Source organism: Hydra vulgaris, chromosome 12, assembly GCF_038396675.1.
Source record: "Hydra vulgaris chromosome 12, alternate assembly HydraT2T_AEP".
Taxonomy (NCBI): domain Eukaryota; kingdom Metazoa; phylum Cnidaria; class Hydrozoa; order Anthoathecata; family Hydridae; genus Hydra; species Hydra vulgaris.
The window spans coordinates 43,997,349-44,016,481 of record NC_088931.1 but is presented as its reverse complement, the minus strand read 5'-3'; the positions used below and the strand labels follow the sequence as shown (position 1 = coordinate 44,016,481).

Sequence of the window (19,133 nt, the reverse complement as noted above, 5' to 3'; positions counted from 1 at the left end):
TTTAATAACAATGTCTTTCATTTCTCTCAGCTCTTTAAGAGCTGTTCTTTCTTGTGATGAAATATTATCAACTGATAGATTTTTAATGGGATCAACTTGTTCGATTTTCGAAATTATTTCATTAAGTTCTGGAAGAGTTGATTTAACATTATAATTTGATTTCTTCTTTAAAATGCTAATATCATTATTATGGGTTTCATAAAGTTTTTCTTTTAGTTTAAGCTTTCAAGTGAATTGTCTTATATCTGAATTAATGTGTAAAAAATTACCTTTAGTTGTTGGGCAGAATTTAGGACCTTTTATCAGAAGTGATATTTGGAAAGTGTTCAGGTGTTTGGTGGATAGGTTGATGACCTTAGGTTGTATTTTCTTGGGATTGTGCTTGTCCAGTTTTTTGAAGGTGCGCTATTTAACAATTGGTCATAATTTATAATATTATTTGATGAAGAATTAAAATTTGCCGAATTGATATTTTCTTTCTCTTTTTCTTTTTGATGGTTAAATTTAGAGCTTCTTGAATTGAAATATAGACGATCTTTATCGAAAACTAGTTTAGTAGAAACAATTTTTTTTTCCCATTTTTTATCAATTCGTTTTTTATCTTCATTTTTGCATTCTTCGTATCGTAATAACAATCTATCTTTTAGAGCTTCATTTGTTGCATGATTATTAATAAAGTTGGTAACTTCTACATCGATTACATTAACTGATTAAAAAATACTTTTGTAACAAAAAATAAATAAATTTGTACATAACAGCACTTAAACTAACACTACTGATGAAACATTGAAAGGCCTCTAGTGTTAAATATATTTTGTACTAATTTCTTACAAACCTTTAAAGAAATATATAAAAAATTTTTTTTGAAGTTGAGATTTTGTTTGACATACATTTTTCATTGTATATATATATATATGTATATATATATATATATATATATATATATATATATATATATATATATATATATATATATATATATATATATATATATACATATAGTATATGCGTATAGTATATACATATACATATGCGTATATTATACGCATATGTATATATACACGCATAGTATATGTAGTATGGATAGATTTTAATTCATTAAAAGCATACTTTAATTCTTGAAATTCCTTCCAGTTTTGCAAAGAGATATAGTATTGCTTCAGGAAGCAACACTTTAAATGTATAATCACTAGTCTAAACAGAAAATTATTTTTCAAAAGAGTTACACTATGCTGATTTTTCACAAAAATATATTTTAACTGTTAGAACTATATTAGACGTTACCCGGTAACAGGGTAAAGCAACTAGACATTACCAGATAACAGGGTAACGTAACAGGGTAACTTTAATTTTATTTATATAAATAATTTCATTCATAAATACATCAATAATAATAATACATCAATTGAATATATATATATATATATATATATATATATATATATATATATATATATATATATATATATATATATATATATATATATATATATATATATATATATAATTTTATTGATAAAATTTCATTCCTTACCTTAAGACTATTAAATGATTTAGAAATAGCGTATATAAGATTGTCTTTTATATCCTCTGATAAAAGGTACATTAAGTCTTGGTTAATAAGGTTTCCTATAAAACATAATTGCAAATAAATAAATAACTTTGATAAATTTTAAAACTATTTATTTACCATCTATTTATTTTATTGTTATTATAAAATATAACCCTTTAAATGATGTTTACTTTTTGCCTTCCCACCAGAATTATAAATGTTGTGTCTGTAACTATACAGCTAGTAAAGAATAAAAAAGTTTAAAAATTTTCTAAAAAAATGTAACCAAAATACAATCTATAAAATGCACATACATGTATAGATGATATGTAAATATATAACTATATAAATGGTTTTAAGTATGCCAAATACATAAACACCGAATCTCCAAATTAATTAAAAGAAAACTATATTTTTTTTTACAAAAAACACATACTTGACCAGAAAAAATAGACAAGAGTAACGATGAAGATGCAATTTCTAGTATTGATTGGGCTGTAAATTTTTTAAATACTAAAAGAAATAATAAAAATTAATCATGTATATGTATATATATATATATATATATATATATATATATATATATATATATATATATATATATATACATCTGCATAGATAGATGTATATATAATCGTATGTATATACAGTCGATGTATGCACTGAAGCCCTCACCTATCCCTAAATCAGTGTGACGTCATAGTGCTGACTGAAGTATACAACATCAGTTTTATATATATATAATAATATAAATATATATATATAATAGTAATATATATATATATATATATTATATATATATATATATATATATATATATATATATATATATATATATATATATATATATATATATATATATATATATATATATTTATACATATATATTTATATATATAATATATATATATATATAAATAATATATATATATATATATAAACATAGAAAATAATTTTTGCCTAAACTCTAGTTAAATATATTTAAAACCGGTAATAAATACAATAATATTTTAATAAAAATATGCAATATAAAACGATAATATCTCCTAACTTACAATCATTGTCCTAATTTTGCAAATACATACCTCTTTCAACTAATAAAACATTATCAGGATAAGAAATACCGCATGAAGAATCTGTACATAAATGATAGATTAGCTTGTGTATTTAAGCAAATATAATAAATAATCAAACAAAATAAATTTAATACCTGCACAAGCCTTGCAAATTTTGTAAGCATCGTTTTCCCATAAGTTACATTCACATGAGTTATTAATTAATCTTTTGCACAGTACACAGTTTGGAGTTAAAACATTTTCTTCTAACATTTTTAATTAATTCTTTAATCTTAAAATATAAATAGTTTTTTTTATAAATAGTTAATTTATTTATAGAATTATTTGTCGAACTTTAAAAACCTTTATTCAATATAGAAAACTAACGTAATAATTATTACACTTGAGAGCACAAGTTATTTAGTATCAATTTTGGAGAGAATCTACTTATTACTAAATCTTAAGTTTAGTTCAACAATGATTTCAACATAAAATCTGAAGAAAAACTTATGATCTTTTTATATTGAGAATATTTATGATATTTCATTAATTATAGTACTAAAAAACATAAGAACTTACATCATTAGGTATTTCAAACTTTGAGATAATAATATTAACTTTAATACCAATTACCAATTAATAATACCTTTGAACAAACCTTTGAAATTTGTCAAAGGTATTATTAATTTGTATAATTATTAACAAATGGTTTAACAGCATTTTTGATTTACAATAAACACTCATTTGTTACCTAAATACTATACAAGGTACTATATTGTATGCATGTAAGCAATTTTACATCAGTGATTGATGTAGACTATGTTATATACATATATATGTATATGTACATCATATATATGATGTACTTACAGTGTATGTACATCATATGTATGTAATGTGTGTATGATACACACATTATATACATATGATATATTAAAGGCATTGTGACAATAATAAATTCAATTCAAAGGTATTGTGTCAGCAAGGATCTCAAATTTTGAGATCCTCACTGATGTAAGTTCTATGTTGTTTTAGTAATATAATTAATGAAACAGTACTGTAGTTTTGAGTAATTTATTAATTAGTATAATTAGCCGAAACAAAGTTTAATAAAATTTTAATAACAAACTAATTACTACCTGAGGCACCAATAAATTTGTGTCTATTGTTGATAATAAAGTTTGATAATAAAGTTAGATTATCTTAATCTAACTTTACTATCAATCTTAATTAATTAATATATAGCCAATATCATTATTCAACTTATTTTAAATATGATTCACAATTATATGTTCACAATTATTATTATTTATTAATATGTTATCCTTCTAACTATATTTCAATCGAAATTTATTACTATATCAATCTTAATATAACGTCCCACTAATACATTTAACTCTGCCATTTTAAAATTTGCCAATTTGCTCACTTACTCATTTATCTTAAAATAAATATGTTTTACGCCGAATGCCCTCATGTTACTATGTAGCGTAGCATGAGGGCAGTTTTTGCCCTCATGCTACGCACAATTCGTAACATGAGGGCAAATTCGTAACATGAGGGCATTCCGCGTAACATGAGGGCAAAAACGTAACATAAGGGCAAAATTCGTAGCGCCAGAGCAATGCAATTCGTAACATGAGGGCAACCAGGATTACTACTACTACTACTACTACTACTACTACTACTACTACTACTACTACTACTACTACTACTACTACTATTACTACTACTACTACTACTTCTATTAAGTTCATCAATATTATATAGATGACCGTCTAGACAACATGATGTGTCATATCTACAGAGATATAAACAGATGACTATAAGATTTTAAGGTAATTAAAACAGAAGGCAATAAAACTACAAAAAGACATTGGGTAAATTAGTAGCTTATGTTTTACAACCTCAATAAATGCAAAGTCATGCACACTGGTCACTAAGTCATCTTGCCAGGGCTGGATTAAACAATTTATGGCCCTGGGGCATTGAAATCTGTGGGGGCCCTCGAGAAAGATTTTCAAGCAAGCATAGCTAACGTTTAGTACAGTTTACCGGTACTAAAATTGTATTGTAATGTAATGTGTTAAAATCTAAAGTAACTCCGCATAAGGTTTGACCATCATATAAATTGGGGGTAATGCTAAAGCAATGTATGGTCAAATAAAAACAATTAATAGATATGAAACATATAATGATATAAACATGTATTTTGTTCAATTTTGTAAAAATTTGTAAGATTATAAAGAAATGTAAGCCTTTCTAGCTTTTTGCAAAACAAATGTTTTCACAATATCTGAGAAATTAATCTCCCGTAGTAAATCGGATTCTATGCTCATTAGTGTCAAATAAGAAAGTCGATTTTGGCTTATGTTGTTCCTTAGTCTGTTTTTGATAAGTTTCAATTTGGAAAATGATCGTTTTCCCGAACAATTAGAGACCATTAGGACCAAGTACATCCTTAATAGGATTTCTACATTTCGAAAACTTGAGATGAATTTATTCGCATTTAAAATTTTGTAAAAAAAAAGTTCTTTGGGCACATTTGGATTAGCATCATAGTCATCCATATAAAGCTTTAGAAGGGCTGAAAATTGAATAAGCTCATTTCCGAGACTTTCTTCAAGGTCAGGCTTGTACCTGTTAACCAAATTGTTCGCAGACATCATTATTTCGTTTGGTTTCATTTCATCAAGGCGATTCAGAAAGCCAAAATACTTACATACATTCTTGTAAGCATTTATTCTGTCTTTAAGTGAGACATTAAATTGGTCAATCACTGGGATAAAACTGTGCGAAACTGATCACTTGGGGATTGCTGAACTTCATCTCCAGTTTCATAACCCAATGGATTGAGGTGAACATTTCTATTCCGCTGACGACGTTGAGCTTGGGAATATTCAGTTGAACCAGATAATTTTTTTACATGTTCTTCATATTGAGCAAAACATTCTCATTTTGATTCCACAAATGCTTCCAGTGAAGTAAGGGCATCTACTGCAAACTGCAATACCATTTCAGGACTCTGGAGTATCTTGTTTCTGGCATTGAATCAATCGCTCCAATATCTCATTCCAAAGCAATGAATATAGCGCAATTTCGATCTTGCACATTTGCTTGTGAAGACCAGCAGCAGCATTGCAAACAATATCCTTTTCCTCCTTGTTAATTGAAATTTTTTCCAAAGCCACCTTAAACTTGTCATATCCAACAACAAGTGCCTTAACTGCATCATGTCTGCATGACCAATGAGTATCACTCAATCCTTTAGGTGTCAGCAGTTTTTTCTTGTTTGTCTTTTCTTGAGAGCTAGACAGTTAGGATTTGGTAACCTGAAGATGATGCTGTGAAAAAGACATGCACTTCTTGAACAAAGTCAAAGAATTTCACTGCTGCAGAACATGTATTTGCTGCTGCCTTACCAACTAAATTCAACGAATGTGCACAACATGGGACATAAATGCATAGGTCATTTTGTTCCTTTATCAAAGCTTGCATTCCACAATATTTACCGCTCATGTTGGCAGCATTGTCAAATGATTGACCTCGACAGTCATGTAAACTGATTCCATTGGATTCCAGATATTTCAATAATGCCTCTGTCATTTCACGACCAGTGTGACCTGTATTAGGGATGAAATTTAGGAATCTCTAATTCGGTATTAACTTTTCCATATCCATGTAACAAATTATAATAGTTAACTGATCAATATGAGCCTCATCTGGTGTAGAATTGACAGATACCGAGAAATACTTTGATTTTTTGATAGAACTGAAAATGTACTTTAAAACTTGTGAGCCCATCAAATTTATAATTTCTTCACAAATAGTGGAAGATAGATAACTGGTATGGCCTCTTCCTTTATTCGCATGCATCTTAATGTGAACAGCAAGAAAAGTGTCATATTCACTCACCAGTTCTAAAATTCCTAGATAATTCCCATTGTGTGGTGATCCAACAATTTCATTATCACCTCGAAAAGCTAACCCTCGTTCTGCAATGAACTTTATAGTACTTATTACACGTTGCAGTATTTGATTCCAGTACACACATATTTCAGATTCCTGCTTTGCTAGCTCATGGTAAATTCCTCCAGACTTTTTGCCACACTGTGCCAAAGTTATAATTGCTTCTAGATGGCCTTTAGATGATTCATGTTCATTGACACGCACTGAGGCATGTTTTCAAAAGCAAAAACCAGAACTTGAAAAATTAGTAGTGATACTTTTGGACCCAGTCAATTTGCAAATAGAGCAGTATACTTTTCCTGTGTGTGAGGAAAAGCACAACCAATTACGTTGACATGTTTCACTATTTGTTGTTTTTCGTAGGAAAAATTTGGGGTACATTTCCGAAAAAAAGGTTGAGCCATCAGGTTTTTCCTGTTTCTGTGATATTGAATACTTCCTTTGGGTATCTTGATCACAATTTTGCAACAACGAGGTAGGTCCTTTTTCTGCCCAAAATGTTATCACATCCATTGAAGGTAATTCTGGCCACAAACCAATATCATTCCCAAATACAAGTATAGAGTCATGTTCATGTTCAATTGTTACAGCTTTTGCCATCATAGCTACTGTTGCTTCCTGTTGTTCATCTGCTTCTGCTATTGTTTGATTGTCATCAATGTCTTGCGATAGAAACTCCTCAACTGGTGGTAGTATAGCTGACGTTCCAGGTAGTGACTTTGAAGAATCTAAATCTCCATCTCGTTTACTAAAAAAGGCACTAATTTTTCTTGATTTTGCAAAAACTTCCTGTGCTTTTTTCTCTTTTTCTTGAGCTGACTTACGCTTTGAAAATCCACTTTCATAATTACAAAAAGATTTGTCTGTCAGCCATTATTTTTCTAAAAAAAATTAAATTTTAGTGTTAAATGTTACTGCTATAACTTAATATGTAAATTATAATTATATACAAAACATTTGCAACCAACATCGAACAATGCTAAAAAGTGTTCCTAATTTTACATGTCTTAAAAACGAAACGAACTATACTACCACAGCAAACAGTTCAGGAGTCTAGAGTCATAGCATGCTTTGACATGAGCAATCAGCTGACAGGTGACAGCGCACAGGCAGAATTTCGTTGACAAGTGCCATTTTGCAGCGGACAAAACAAGTGCAACTTTTTTGGTTGGTTTCATTTTCTTAAGTCTAGTCCGTGTCAACGTCACGGAAGTTTTTCAATAATTAAAGGAAGTATCCAGAAGTTTCCAGAAGCATGCAGAAGTTTCCAGAAGAAGCATCTGGAAGCATCCAGTAGCATCCAGAAATATCCAGAAACATTCAGAAGCATCCAGACGCATCCAGAAGCTTCCAGAAGCATCGAAAAGAAGCATCTAGAATCTTCCGGAACAGGTTCACACAGGTTCATTTTACTATATAAGAGACATGTAAATTGACATGTAATTCAGTCAGTATATGGAAGTCAATCAGTCAGTATTATCAAGACAGTTTATCGAAGTGAGTTTTATCAAAGTGTTTTATCGAAGAACATCAATACAAGAAGTGAAATACAACAAGTGTTTCATTACATCAATACAGTCCACATCCAACCAAGGCGTTGTGTTCCACAGAGCATTATTGTATCATCACAAGGTAAATGTAAGACGGTAAGCCTTGAGAAGCATGATTATTTATTTTTATTATTTTTATGACTTCAAGTGCAAAATTGGCTCCCGACAGTCTTGGATTGGAACTAAGAAAGAAAATTATTGGCGATTACATAAGTGGAATGTCACAAAAAAGTATTTGTGATAAATATCGCATGAAAAAATGGACCGTATTAAGACTATGTTCCAAATATCGTTCTACAGGGAAGTTGGCAGCAGATAACAAAGGTGGAAAACCGGGTTCCACCACTTCTAGAGAGGATTCTATGATCGTCAGATCCGTCAAGAAGGATCCCTGGATATCATCGGTCGAGATACAAAAGCAATAAAAGCTGCCTGTATCGAACCGAACAATCAGACGACATGCTGTTGAAGCCGGATTGTTTTCTCGACGCCCTGCAAAGAAACCGCTGATTTCACTAAAAAACCAGAAGAAAACACTCCTGTTTGCTACATCTCATATTGACTGGAATGTACAGAAATGGCGAACTGTCCTGTTCAGTGATGAATCGAAGTTCAACATCATTGGGAGTGATGGCATTTGCCGTGTTCGTCGACCGGATGGAAAAACGCCTCGATTTACGTAACTGCCATAAGACCATGAAGCATGGTGGAGGCAATGTAATGGTCTGGGGGTGTTTTTCTGCTAACGGTCTAGGTCCAATACATCGAAAGATTGGAATAATGGACCCTTTCATGTATAAAAATATCCTGAAAGATGTTATGTTACCTCATGTTGAATGGAATATGCCAATAAATTGGGTTTTTCAGCAAGACAACGATCCGAAACACACTGCAAAAGTAGTCAAGCAGTGGTTTCAAGACAACCACCTATCGGTGATGGATTGGCTGCCTCAATCCCCAGATCTCAACCCTATCGAGAACCTGTGGGAGATCGTCAACCGCAGAATTAATCGTGAAGGTGTTCGTAATAAGGATCAACTGTTTGAACAAATCCAAAAGGCCTGGGCAGCGATTCCACAAAGTTTCATTGATCACCTAATCGAATCTATGCCTTAAAGATGCAAGGCTGTGATCGACAACAAAGAATTCCCCACGAAATATTGATAGGGAAATACAGCTTGGTCAACATTTTGTTGAGTTGCACTTGTTTTGTCTAGAATCACTTTTTTTTAATACTTTTAATTAATTTATTAATTTTCGTGTACAAATAATGAACTTTGTGATGAATAAAACTTGAAGAACTTTGTCTCTAAACACTTACATAGTTATTTCTCTAAATTGAAGAAATGCAGCACTTTTATATAAAGAAACTAAATTAGCATTATTTGGTTGCACTCGTTTTGTCCGATACTGTATATATATATATATATATATATATATATATATATATATATATATATATATATATATATATATTTTAGGGATATGACAATTTCATAACCCTATATGCCCTTTCTGACTCTATCCCTAAACCCTATATGACTTTCAAAACCGAAGTCTTTTTTTGAGACTCTGTATCACTGTTTAAAATGTCGATGATCAGCTAATGCGAAAGCTGTTCCTAATTTATATTTGAAAATAAATGCTATCCAATAGAAGTTTGACCCAAATGTTGAACTTTTTATATGGATAATAACTTATAAAAGCTATTAAATGCATACTAATTTATTAGTTTCTTTGAGCCACAGTACACATTTCACTTTATTCAAAGATTAGATCTTTTTTGACCTTATATAACTTATAAAGTTAACAAAATTTTATGATAAAGTAAGTTTAACATTTAATATAAACAAAACCATTTACATTTAAAAAAAGATTTTTTAAATATTTAAACTATTTTTTTCTAAAATGACACAAATTTCAACTTAAACCACTATTTTTATTAAAATAGATTAACATTTGATAAAAACAAAACCATTTACATTGAAACAAATAGACCATGCGAAAGCTTGTTGTTATTTATTTGCTACCATTTTTATTTTTTTCCCTACAAACCCTGTGATATGAATTTGGCTAATATACCTTATATATAAATTAAATATAAGTAATCTCTAAAATACAAAGTTTACATAAACTTTATATTAAATATAATAACTTATAATAATATAAATAATATAAATAATAAAAATATAAATAGTGTAAAAGTTATAACTGTATATAACATAAATATGCATATATTAAATATTTAAATTTATTAAATAATTAAATGGCTAATTAAAATCTTTTTTTTATAATTCTATCGAAGTATGAAAAAATGTATGGCTATAAAAAAATAATGCTGAATAAACTCAAAGTGAGAGAGCAACAAATCAAGCTTACAAAAATCAAATTAATTTGTTCTTTTTAAGTAAATTTTATCTGAAAAGATCATTAACTTTTAAAGACTTTTAAATAGTTTAAAGTGAATAAGCGACAAAACAGATTTATATGATTCAAATTCATTTTTTTCTTTATAAGTAAATTTTAGGGTTTGGAACTTATGCACATATCGGCAAATATATAATATGCAGATGACGCGCATACAAATTTAACAGATTAATGGTATGTGAAATTAATTAAGTTTTAATAAATATAGAAGAAAATGTGTTTTAAATTAAACGCAGGTGACTTTAAATTAAAAGAAATAATTTTTTCATTTGATTTTCTATTATTAATTTTATTAGTAAATATTTCAAATTATTTTCATGATTTTGAAACAAATTTCTATATCACAAAAACTTAACAGTTTAATTTATTTTTTATTATATTTGCTCATTTATAATTTCTTCACACTCAAACTTGCTGAGAACTGCTCCTTCCTCTAAAATGTAGTTATTTTTGTTGGTTGTATCCATCAAAACGCTATTGGTATATATGAAAACTATTTTTTTTATGCGTTCGTTTGTCAAGCAATTTCTCAATCGTGAATGAATAAATAGAATCATCAACCAAGTTCTCTCTTTGCTGTTGCTAACGAACAAATCATTTCAACAATATATTTTGCAACTTCAAAGAATATTCTGACGACCAACAATGTTCCAATCAACAATGTTCCAATCAACAATGTTCCAAATTCGTTTTTGGAGCAATTTTTTTCAAAGATTCATTTTCTTCATCCGCAAGTTAAATCAAAACATACTTTGCCAGATAAAGGTCGTTCATTGAATTAAAGTGACTGAGCCAAAACAAGTCAAAACAGGCATTGTGTGTGAGCAAGAAATATTAGCTGCGATTCTCTTTTCGTCAAACTTTGCTTTAACAATGTGATCATTTTCACAAACTTTATGATATTCTTAGCTTCTTTGATAGTCTTTGAAATTTCAGCAATACTCAAAATGTCCTTAACAAGAAGATTCATTTTTCTTCAATTAATTTCCAAGCAGCTTTCATTACTGAAGTGTTGTTAGTGGTAATACTTCTGAACTTTGGGCCGAGAGTCTCGATTTCTTCAATGATGGCACCAGCAACAGCTGCAGCGTTTTGAATTATGCCTGATTTGTTGATTGAAGTACAGAAAAACGGTTTTGTATTTCGTGCCTTGATTCAAAAATTCACTATATGATCACCACCAATCACCAACCATTACTGATGAGCGTTAAATTTCCAGATAATTCAAGAATTTCTTCCAATTTAATGGAACATTCTGCGTACTTTTTATTAAGAAGCAAATCTGACAGCATTTTTGCGCACGGTATTGACGATGCATACAATGGATTAAGTGCTTTGATCAATTCCTTAAAAGCTCAGATTCAAAAGGACGAAGAGATATTCTAGTTCAGAAAAATAAATTTCCTAATTTCATATCAATTTCTTTTTTTGATTTTTCAGCATTCATCACATTGTTGACCACTTTGTGTGTTTTAGCTGAGATAATGATACTGTTATTGAATTGATTTGTGATTGGCTTTTTGTTTTGCAATCAATCGTTTCTCATCTTCACTAGCGTTTGGACATGATGTTTGTTTATGTGCTGCGACACGATCTTTTGACCATTGAACTGTCTTTTGGCAGGCGATAGATGTTCCAGTTCTCTTTACTAATTTGAGATTTTGCAAATATCTTTTTATTGTATAGTTTTCAGTTGTGTTTCTGTTTGAGAAAAAATGTCTGATTTACCTATAAGTTTCAATTTTTTTATTGTTTTACTTACTCTTTAATTAAAGCACTTTTATAATTAATAAATTGAAGTTATTAATTATAAAATTGCTTTAATTAAAGAGATTTAATAGTGGAATTAAAAGTTATAAACTTTTAATTCCACTATTAAAACTGATGATTTTTTGGTTCCAAAAGCACATTAATTAAAAATTTCATGAAAACTAGAATTAAAATTTGTTTTTTTGTCTGTTTGTCTAGTCAAAACAATTTAATGGTTTTTAATGATTTAAAGTTGAAAAAAAGTTATGTGCATAATTATGTAAATGTATGCGCACAATTTATCGGCAAATATCTGTGCATACAAATTTTTGCAAACCCTAGTAAATTTTTTTGTAAAAACTTGAACATTTTACTTCCATTATTAAATGTTAATTATTTTCAAGTTTTTGAAAGTATTACTTACAGAAAGTATAAGATTTTATATTTTATTTATATCATTTATAATAGAAATAAGTAACCACTATTTTAATTTTTAATCAATTTAACGCTCAAAGAATTTTATTTTGTTCTAATTGAAAACATAAAACAAACGTCAACACCAAGATTAGCACAATGTTAATGCATTGTTACGTTAGTTAAAAAGTCATTAAAAATATGAAAAAAGTTGGCTTCTTTAGAAGGTAAAACAAAAAATTTAATTTTGGATGTAAAAATTTTTCTTCTGATAGAATTATTAAATTGATAAAAAAAGAAAAAAAATTGAGTATCTCATTTGGACAACTCAGTTGCATCAAAATAAAAGTTCTGGTAGCTCTTCAAAAGTTTCAGCTTGTATTTGCCATCAGGTGAACGCGACTGTACACCACTGACAATATATATTGCATTAAGAAATTTTGAGAGGAAAGTCTTAATTATATAATAATAGAAAAATATTCTTTAAATTTAAAAAATATGTTTGTTTTTAAGTACAACAAATTATAACAAAAATTCTAATTTTAACTTTAATAAATTATTTGTCTTTAGCTTTGTATTCATCATTTGTCTAATCATTAACAGTTATGATAAAAAAATAATTAAATGATGTTTAAAATAAAAGACTAATTACATTTACAGTCTTTCACTGGTCATAAAAGACATGCAATTGCATGTCTTTTATGACCAGGCAAACTACATTTTGCTTTGACGATTTGACCGCGGCTATTTAAAAAAACATTTTAAAAATGCGCTGAATGAAAAATATTCTGAATTAAACCTTAAGTAAAATAAATTACATAAAAACTTTAAACAAATGTTTTTATATTAGCAAAACGCTTTTAAATAAAGTATCAATTTGGTAATAATGGTTTTTTTTTAAAGTATAATTGGCAGTTGAATATATTTTTTTAACTTATAATATATAAATTGTTTAAGTAGGCATTTATTATAAAAACATTATTAAAAATAAAAAATTGTTTTGTTTTTATAAACAACATTCTATGACAACGAAAGTCTTTTTAACGAATTTTAATATACGAATAATTAAAGTTAATACGTTTGGAAAGATAAACAAAATTTTGTTGAAAAAAAAAAGACAAATGTTTTAGAAAGCCATTACAATTAAATAAGTTTGATCTTAAATGCTTTTATATTATCAAAACACTTTTTAATGAAGTAACAAAACACTTCTAATGAATTTTTATAATAAGTATTAAAAACTGTTGCTTTTTTTACTTCTATAGTTATGTATTTTTTATGATAAATGTTTATCTTTAAACATATTAAAGAACAAAAAACAAAGTACAAATGTTAAAACAAAGAATGAAGTGGTTTTTTAATGCGTAAATTAAATAGACTAAGCATTTTAGTTTGATGAGTTTTTTTTTTGTGTGTGTTTTTGCTTTAGTTAAATATTTTTTAATTTTCTCTTTCGTTAAGATTTTTTTTTCTTTTTTAAAGTTTTTTTTTTTAGATAAGTTTAAGTAAGTTTTTGTAACGCATTTTTAAATTTTGAAAATATGTCAAAAGCCGTGGTCAAATTGTTGAAACAAATTATTTTTTGCGTGGTCATATAATTGCGTGCGATCGCACATCTTCCTGTAAAAGACTGATTTAGGAGATGGGTCATTGTTACTCATTAAGCCCATGAGGTATTTTTTTAAAAAAGGCCAAACTTAGCATGTATTTCTTTTTAGACTTTTTATGAGAATATATATATATGTGTGTGTGTGTGTGTGTGCGCGCGCGTGTGTGTGTATATATATACATATGTGTGTGTGTGTGTGTGTGTGTGTGTGTGTATATACAGTACTGTACCCAGCAATAGTTTAGGCTTTAAAATATGCTAATAATGCAGTTTAACTTTTAACAATATAATAATTGTTACTTATATTCATGTAATATTATTCTATACTTATACAAAAAGTATAAGTATGCAATTCACTGCTGTAATTATAGTTATAAAACGTGATGCAAAAAAAAAAATGCTAACAAAAATGACAATTTTTTTTGACGTGTTTGTTTGCTTTTATTTAATGTTAGGCTTTATTAATACTGGAATTTATAACTTATGAAATTTTTTAATTGGGTGTCCATACCAGTCCAATGGTATGGGGTTACGTCTGGGGTTAAAAGAACAAATAATGAAAAAAATAATTCTAAAATCAGTGCTTAATCTGCTAAATTATTTCTTGGTGGAAATAATTTAGCAGATTAATAATTTAATCTGTTAAAATAATTTGTTTGAAATTTATAAAAAGCATCCGACAAAAATAAAATAAATACTAAACTGTAAATTTAAGTTAATACCTATTTGCAACGTTTTAATGTAAATGATAAAAACTGGGCTACTTAATTCAAAAAAATTATGCTTTGGCGTCTTTTAAAAATGAATTAACTCAAAAAAATGACATATTATATTAACTTAGGCGTGTGTTTAATTTTGTTTTGTATAAAAAATAAAAAGTTCCAAAAATAAAGTTTATTCACAATACTGAATTTATTAATGATTTTGGAACAACTATAATGATTAGAAAATAAATGCACATAAAATATGGGTCAGACAAAATTACCGATTGATGTCGTTTTTTACCAGACAAGTGCCGGACAGTGTCCGATGTCTGGCGGTTATTCCGAGCCCTGTACTTATAAGTTTATGGAACCTGATTGTTTAGTTTCCATCAGCATTCATTATTTAGTTTCCATCAGCATTCATTATTTAGTTTTAATAAAAAAAATTTAGCTCAAATGTTTTTTTCAAACATTTTCTTTAATATGAACTTGTCTCAGCACTTGAGGATCTCAAGGTTGTTAATAATCATTTATACTTTTTTTCTTAAATCATTGATTGCGTCGTTTTATTTGCTGTTTTTAAGCATTAGATTTTTCTAATTTCATAATTTTTACACTTCATGTAAAAACTATGAAACTCAGCATATAATAACATCAATACAAAATAAATGTTAAATACACACACCAAATGATTTTTTTTTACCATGCTTTTTGCTGCATTGAGTCTGACAAAGTTGTTTTGTTCAGGTAAAAAGTAAGCGTTACGACCATTATCCTACGTAGAGCTAATTTTTTAAAAAAGTTGAAGATGCTGTAACTTTTACGTACTAAATTATATGATAGTATTTCACATTTCTGGAAAGTTTCGAGTCATTTCCATTTTCGGTTCATTTTTATTAGCTTGAAGAGTGTCAAATGTTACAACTGCCACTCTGGTGGAATTGCCCATCTTTAGACTTGCTTAAATTTAAAAAAATACTGCTTATGTTAAATGGCTTAGCGTGCACTTAAATTTTTTTAAAGGGTAAATTTGTGTGCCAGTTTAGACTTTAAAACAAGGGCTGATATATATATATATATATATATTTATTTCAAAGCAGATAGTACCCAAAAAGTGTTACTTTTGTTGTTTCACTTTTTTGAGATTTTGTTTGTATTATTTTTCATTTTAGGCAAACATGAGATTACTTGATTTACCATTATTGGTGATTATTGTGGTAAGTTTTTGTTTTCATCTGTTTACAGCTCTCCCAATTTAGGTTAGCATACAGCAATGTCAATGTAAAAACTACCTTTTCTGCATCTTAGTTTTACTAAAGGATATAAGTGTCAACCTTAGTCTCTATAAATGTTAACATGGCAAACTCAGTGTTTATGTTGTATTTAAAGTGAAATTGTAAAGGGAAAAATGTCATATAACTTTTATTAATTGCTGTTACTTTGAAAAATAAAAAGTACTGGTTACTATCAGCTTTAAAACTAATTACTAGATTAAAGTTGTTTTAAAAATGAATTGAAATGCTAGAATATTTTTATTAGAACTATAAAAAACAATGACAATATCTCTGATAATTGTAAAGAAAATTATTTTTAAGATTTTTAGATTAAAAAAAATTGTTTAAAATAATAACACAGTTTAATAATCTGGTTTAATTCATTCTTAAACCATATTTTGAAGAAGTAAAAATTTTTGTTTAGAGATTTTTGATATAATCTAACTTTTATGACATTTTTATTACATTTGCTGAAAATTTTCATTTAGCAAATGTCATTTGTTTAAATCAATTTAAAAAAGTGTTTAACTGCAAAAAAACTGTAAATTTCATGAATCAGGAAAATGTAAAGGCGGGATAGAATTTCAAATAGAAAACGGGTGCCCAAAGAAAAAACTAGATAAATAAAGTTTCCCATACCTAAAAAAGGGTGGCTCGAGTCATTTTTTTAACATTTTAAAATAACCACAAAAACTTTAAAAGAAATTTAACATTTATAACTTATATATTATTCCAACAAATGTTGGAAACATAGGTTAAGTAATAGTACCAACCAAAACTCTTGTGTGAATATTTTTCAGTGATGTTGCATCTTTTTACAGTATATGTCCCTTCATGCTCTTCATAAATAGATAAAAGCTAAAAGCTTTTATTCATTTAATTTTTTTTCTTGCACATCAATGCAAATAAAATTCTCTACCATCTTCATGTTTTCCTGATTCATACAATTTACAATTTTTTGAGTCTTTTGTTGTTTTCTTGCTCTTTAGCAATATTCTTTGTTTTCTAGTAACACCCAGCTTAAATAGTGTTTGCTTGCAGACTTTTTAGGAATAAATTAGTTAAAAAAAAATTTAGTTAATCATGTTAACAATATGAAAAAAGAAAGCTTATTTTTAATGTTACTAAAGCAATCTACATTTAGAGATGCAACGAAAAAATACACACACAATGATGAGTTCTTTTATATCAAATAATGCAGAGAGAGATTTTTTAAGTTTTACTTCTTCATCTTTCTATTTTATTGTATTAATTAATCCATTTAATTGTTTTATTTTTATTTTTGTATTTTTAAGTTAAACATGTTAATTAGCCATATAATTAAAACTTTAATTGTATGGCTAATTAAAGGGAATATTAAGTTTTTTGATTAAAACAAAGTAATAAACATATACCAAAATTGATAAAAAAAACTTTTTATCAATTTATCAAAAACTGTAGTTTTAGACAAAGTTTGCTTTATCAATTTTAGTCAGAATTTTAAGTCTTTAAAATATACACACTTTTTTTGACACAGTCTACTGTCTTTAAAATTTATTCAAACACATTTAATTCTTAAGAGTTTGGTTAAAAAATGGCATCAATGCAGAATCATTTTGTTTATTAGAAAATAAAATAAGTGAACATTTTTCTTTAGTAATTTATGATGAAAGAAAAAAAATTATAAACAGTTAAACCAGAATTCTTATCAAAATTTTTAAATTCTGCAATGGCGTCGTATACTAAAACTCTTTCCAGTTAAACCCGCCTGAATAAATTATAAAGTATGTAGATAGAGTAAAAAAAAAAATTCTTTATTAAAAACTTTAAATTCTGTTCTGAAATGGAAAATGTTCAACTACGAAGTTAGTTTTTCTTGCTAAACATTTATTTTTTTGTTTTAATTGAAAAAAGTCAACCCAAACATTTTTTTAAAATATTCTCTTCAATATAATCACAACTTGTCTACTTTTAAAGGCGATCATTGTATTATTGAACATTTTTATTTCACTTTAATTACTTGTAACTTAAAAACTAAATAAAATTGTAAATTACAAAATTAAAAGTATTAAAAAAAATAGGACTAGTCTATTCTATTGTTTTTATATAAATATTAGCTAGTTTAAACAAATATTCCATTTTTCTACAAATTAGAGGGCATCTTCATACAAATTATTTAGATAAATATGTCAGATTCATTTGTGTAGGTAAAAAAAAAAAATTTTCTTTTGCAGTAGAAATTATTATGCACATGAGATTGCACACTTATCTTAGGCCTCTCAGCAGTTAATTTCATAAATTTTTTTAAGGACTCCTCGGCAGTTAATTTCATAAATTTTTTTTAAGGGCCCCATGGCAGTTAATTTCATAATTTTTTTTTCAAATGATAAACTATTTAAGATTCTATTAGTTGATAAAAGTTTTGCTCTGAAACATTTGTATTAAGAGCTGTTATTTGTATCTAGTGTTATGTTTGTATTTGTGTTTGGTTGAAGTTCGATGGCTTAGCATGGCTGCTCACACTCTTGATGTTTTTTGCTGTATTTGTGTTTTGGTTTGTAAATGTCTCAGCACACAAATATTTTGATTGGAGGCAAGTACTAAGTAAAATAAACTTCATAGTTAATTTGTTTAAAATTGTAGCTATTAAATAATAATACATTCTAAAATTTTATTTTTTTAGATATTATTCAACACGCATTGTTGGTTTAGAATTACAAATAGCTGTAATAGGATTGGTTGGTACAAGTGTTTTTATGGTATTGGTGTGGAAAAGAAAAAAACTGCCATTCAAATTCAAAGTATTTTATTTTTATAAAAAACATTTAAACACAAAAAAGTTGCATAAATG

At 27.6% G+C, this 19,133-nt stretch overlaps 1 protein-coding gene across 3 annotated transcripts in view; it reads left to right on the top strand.

Moving 5' to 3' along the window:
- Positions 1-19,133, top strand: part of LOC101239856 (uncharacterized) — a 68,676-nt gene that overhangs the window by 30,978 nt on the left and 18,565 nt on the right. For all 3 annotated transcript variants that reach the window (XR_010642454.1, XM_065813383.1, XM_065813384.1), the window contains 3 exons: positions 16,202-16,246; positions 18,748-18,875; positions 18,966-19,083. Coding sequence is in view for 2 of the 3 variants with exons in the window: in XM_065813383.1 (XP_065669455.1) it covers positions 16,202-16,246; positions 18,748-18,875; positions 18,966-19,083 (291 nt within the window). In the remaining variant the exon portion in view is untranslated. The remainder of the gene's footprint in view (positions 1-16,201; positions 16,247-18,747; positions 18,876-18,965; positions 19,084-19,133) is intronic.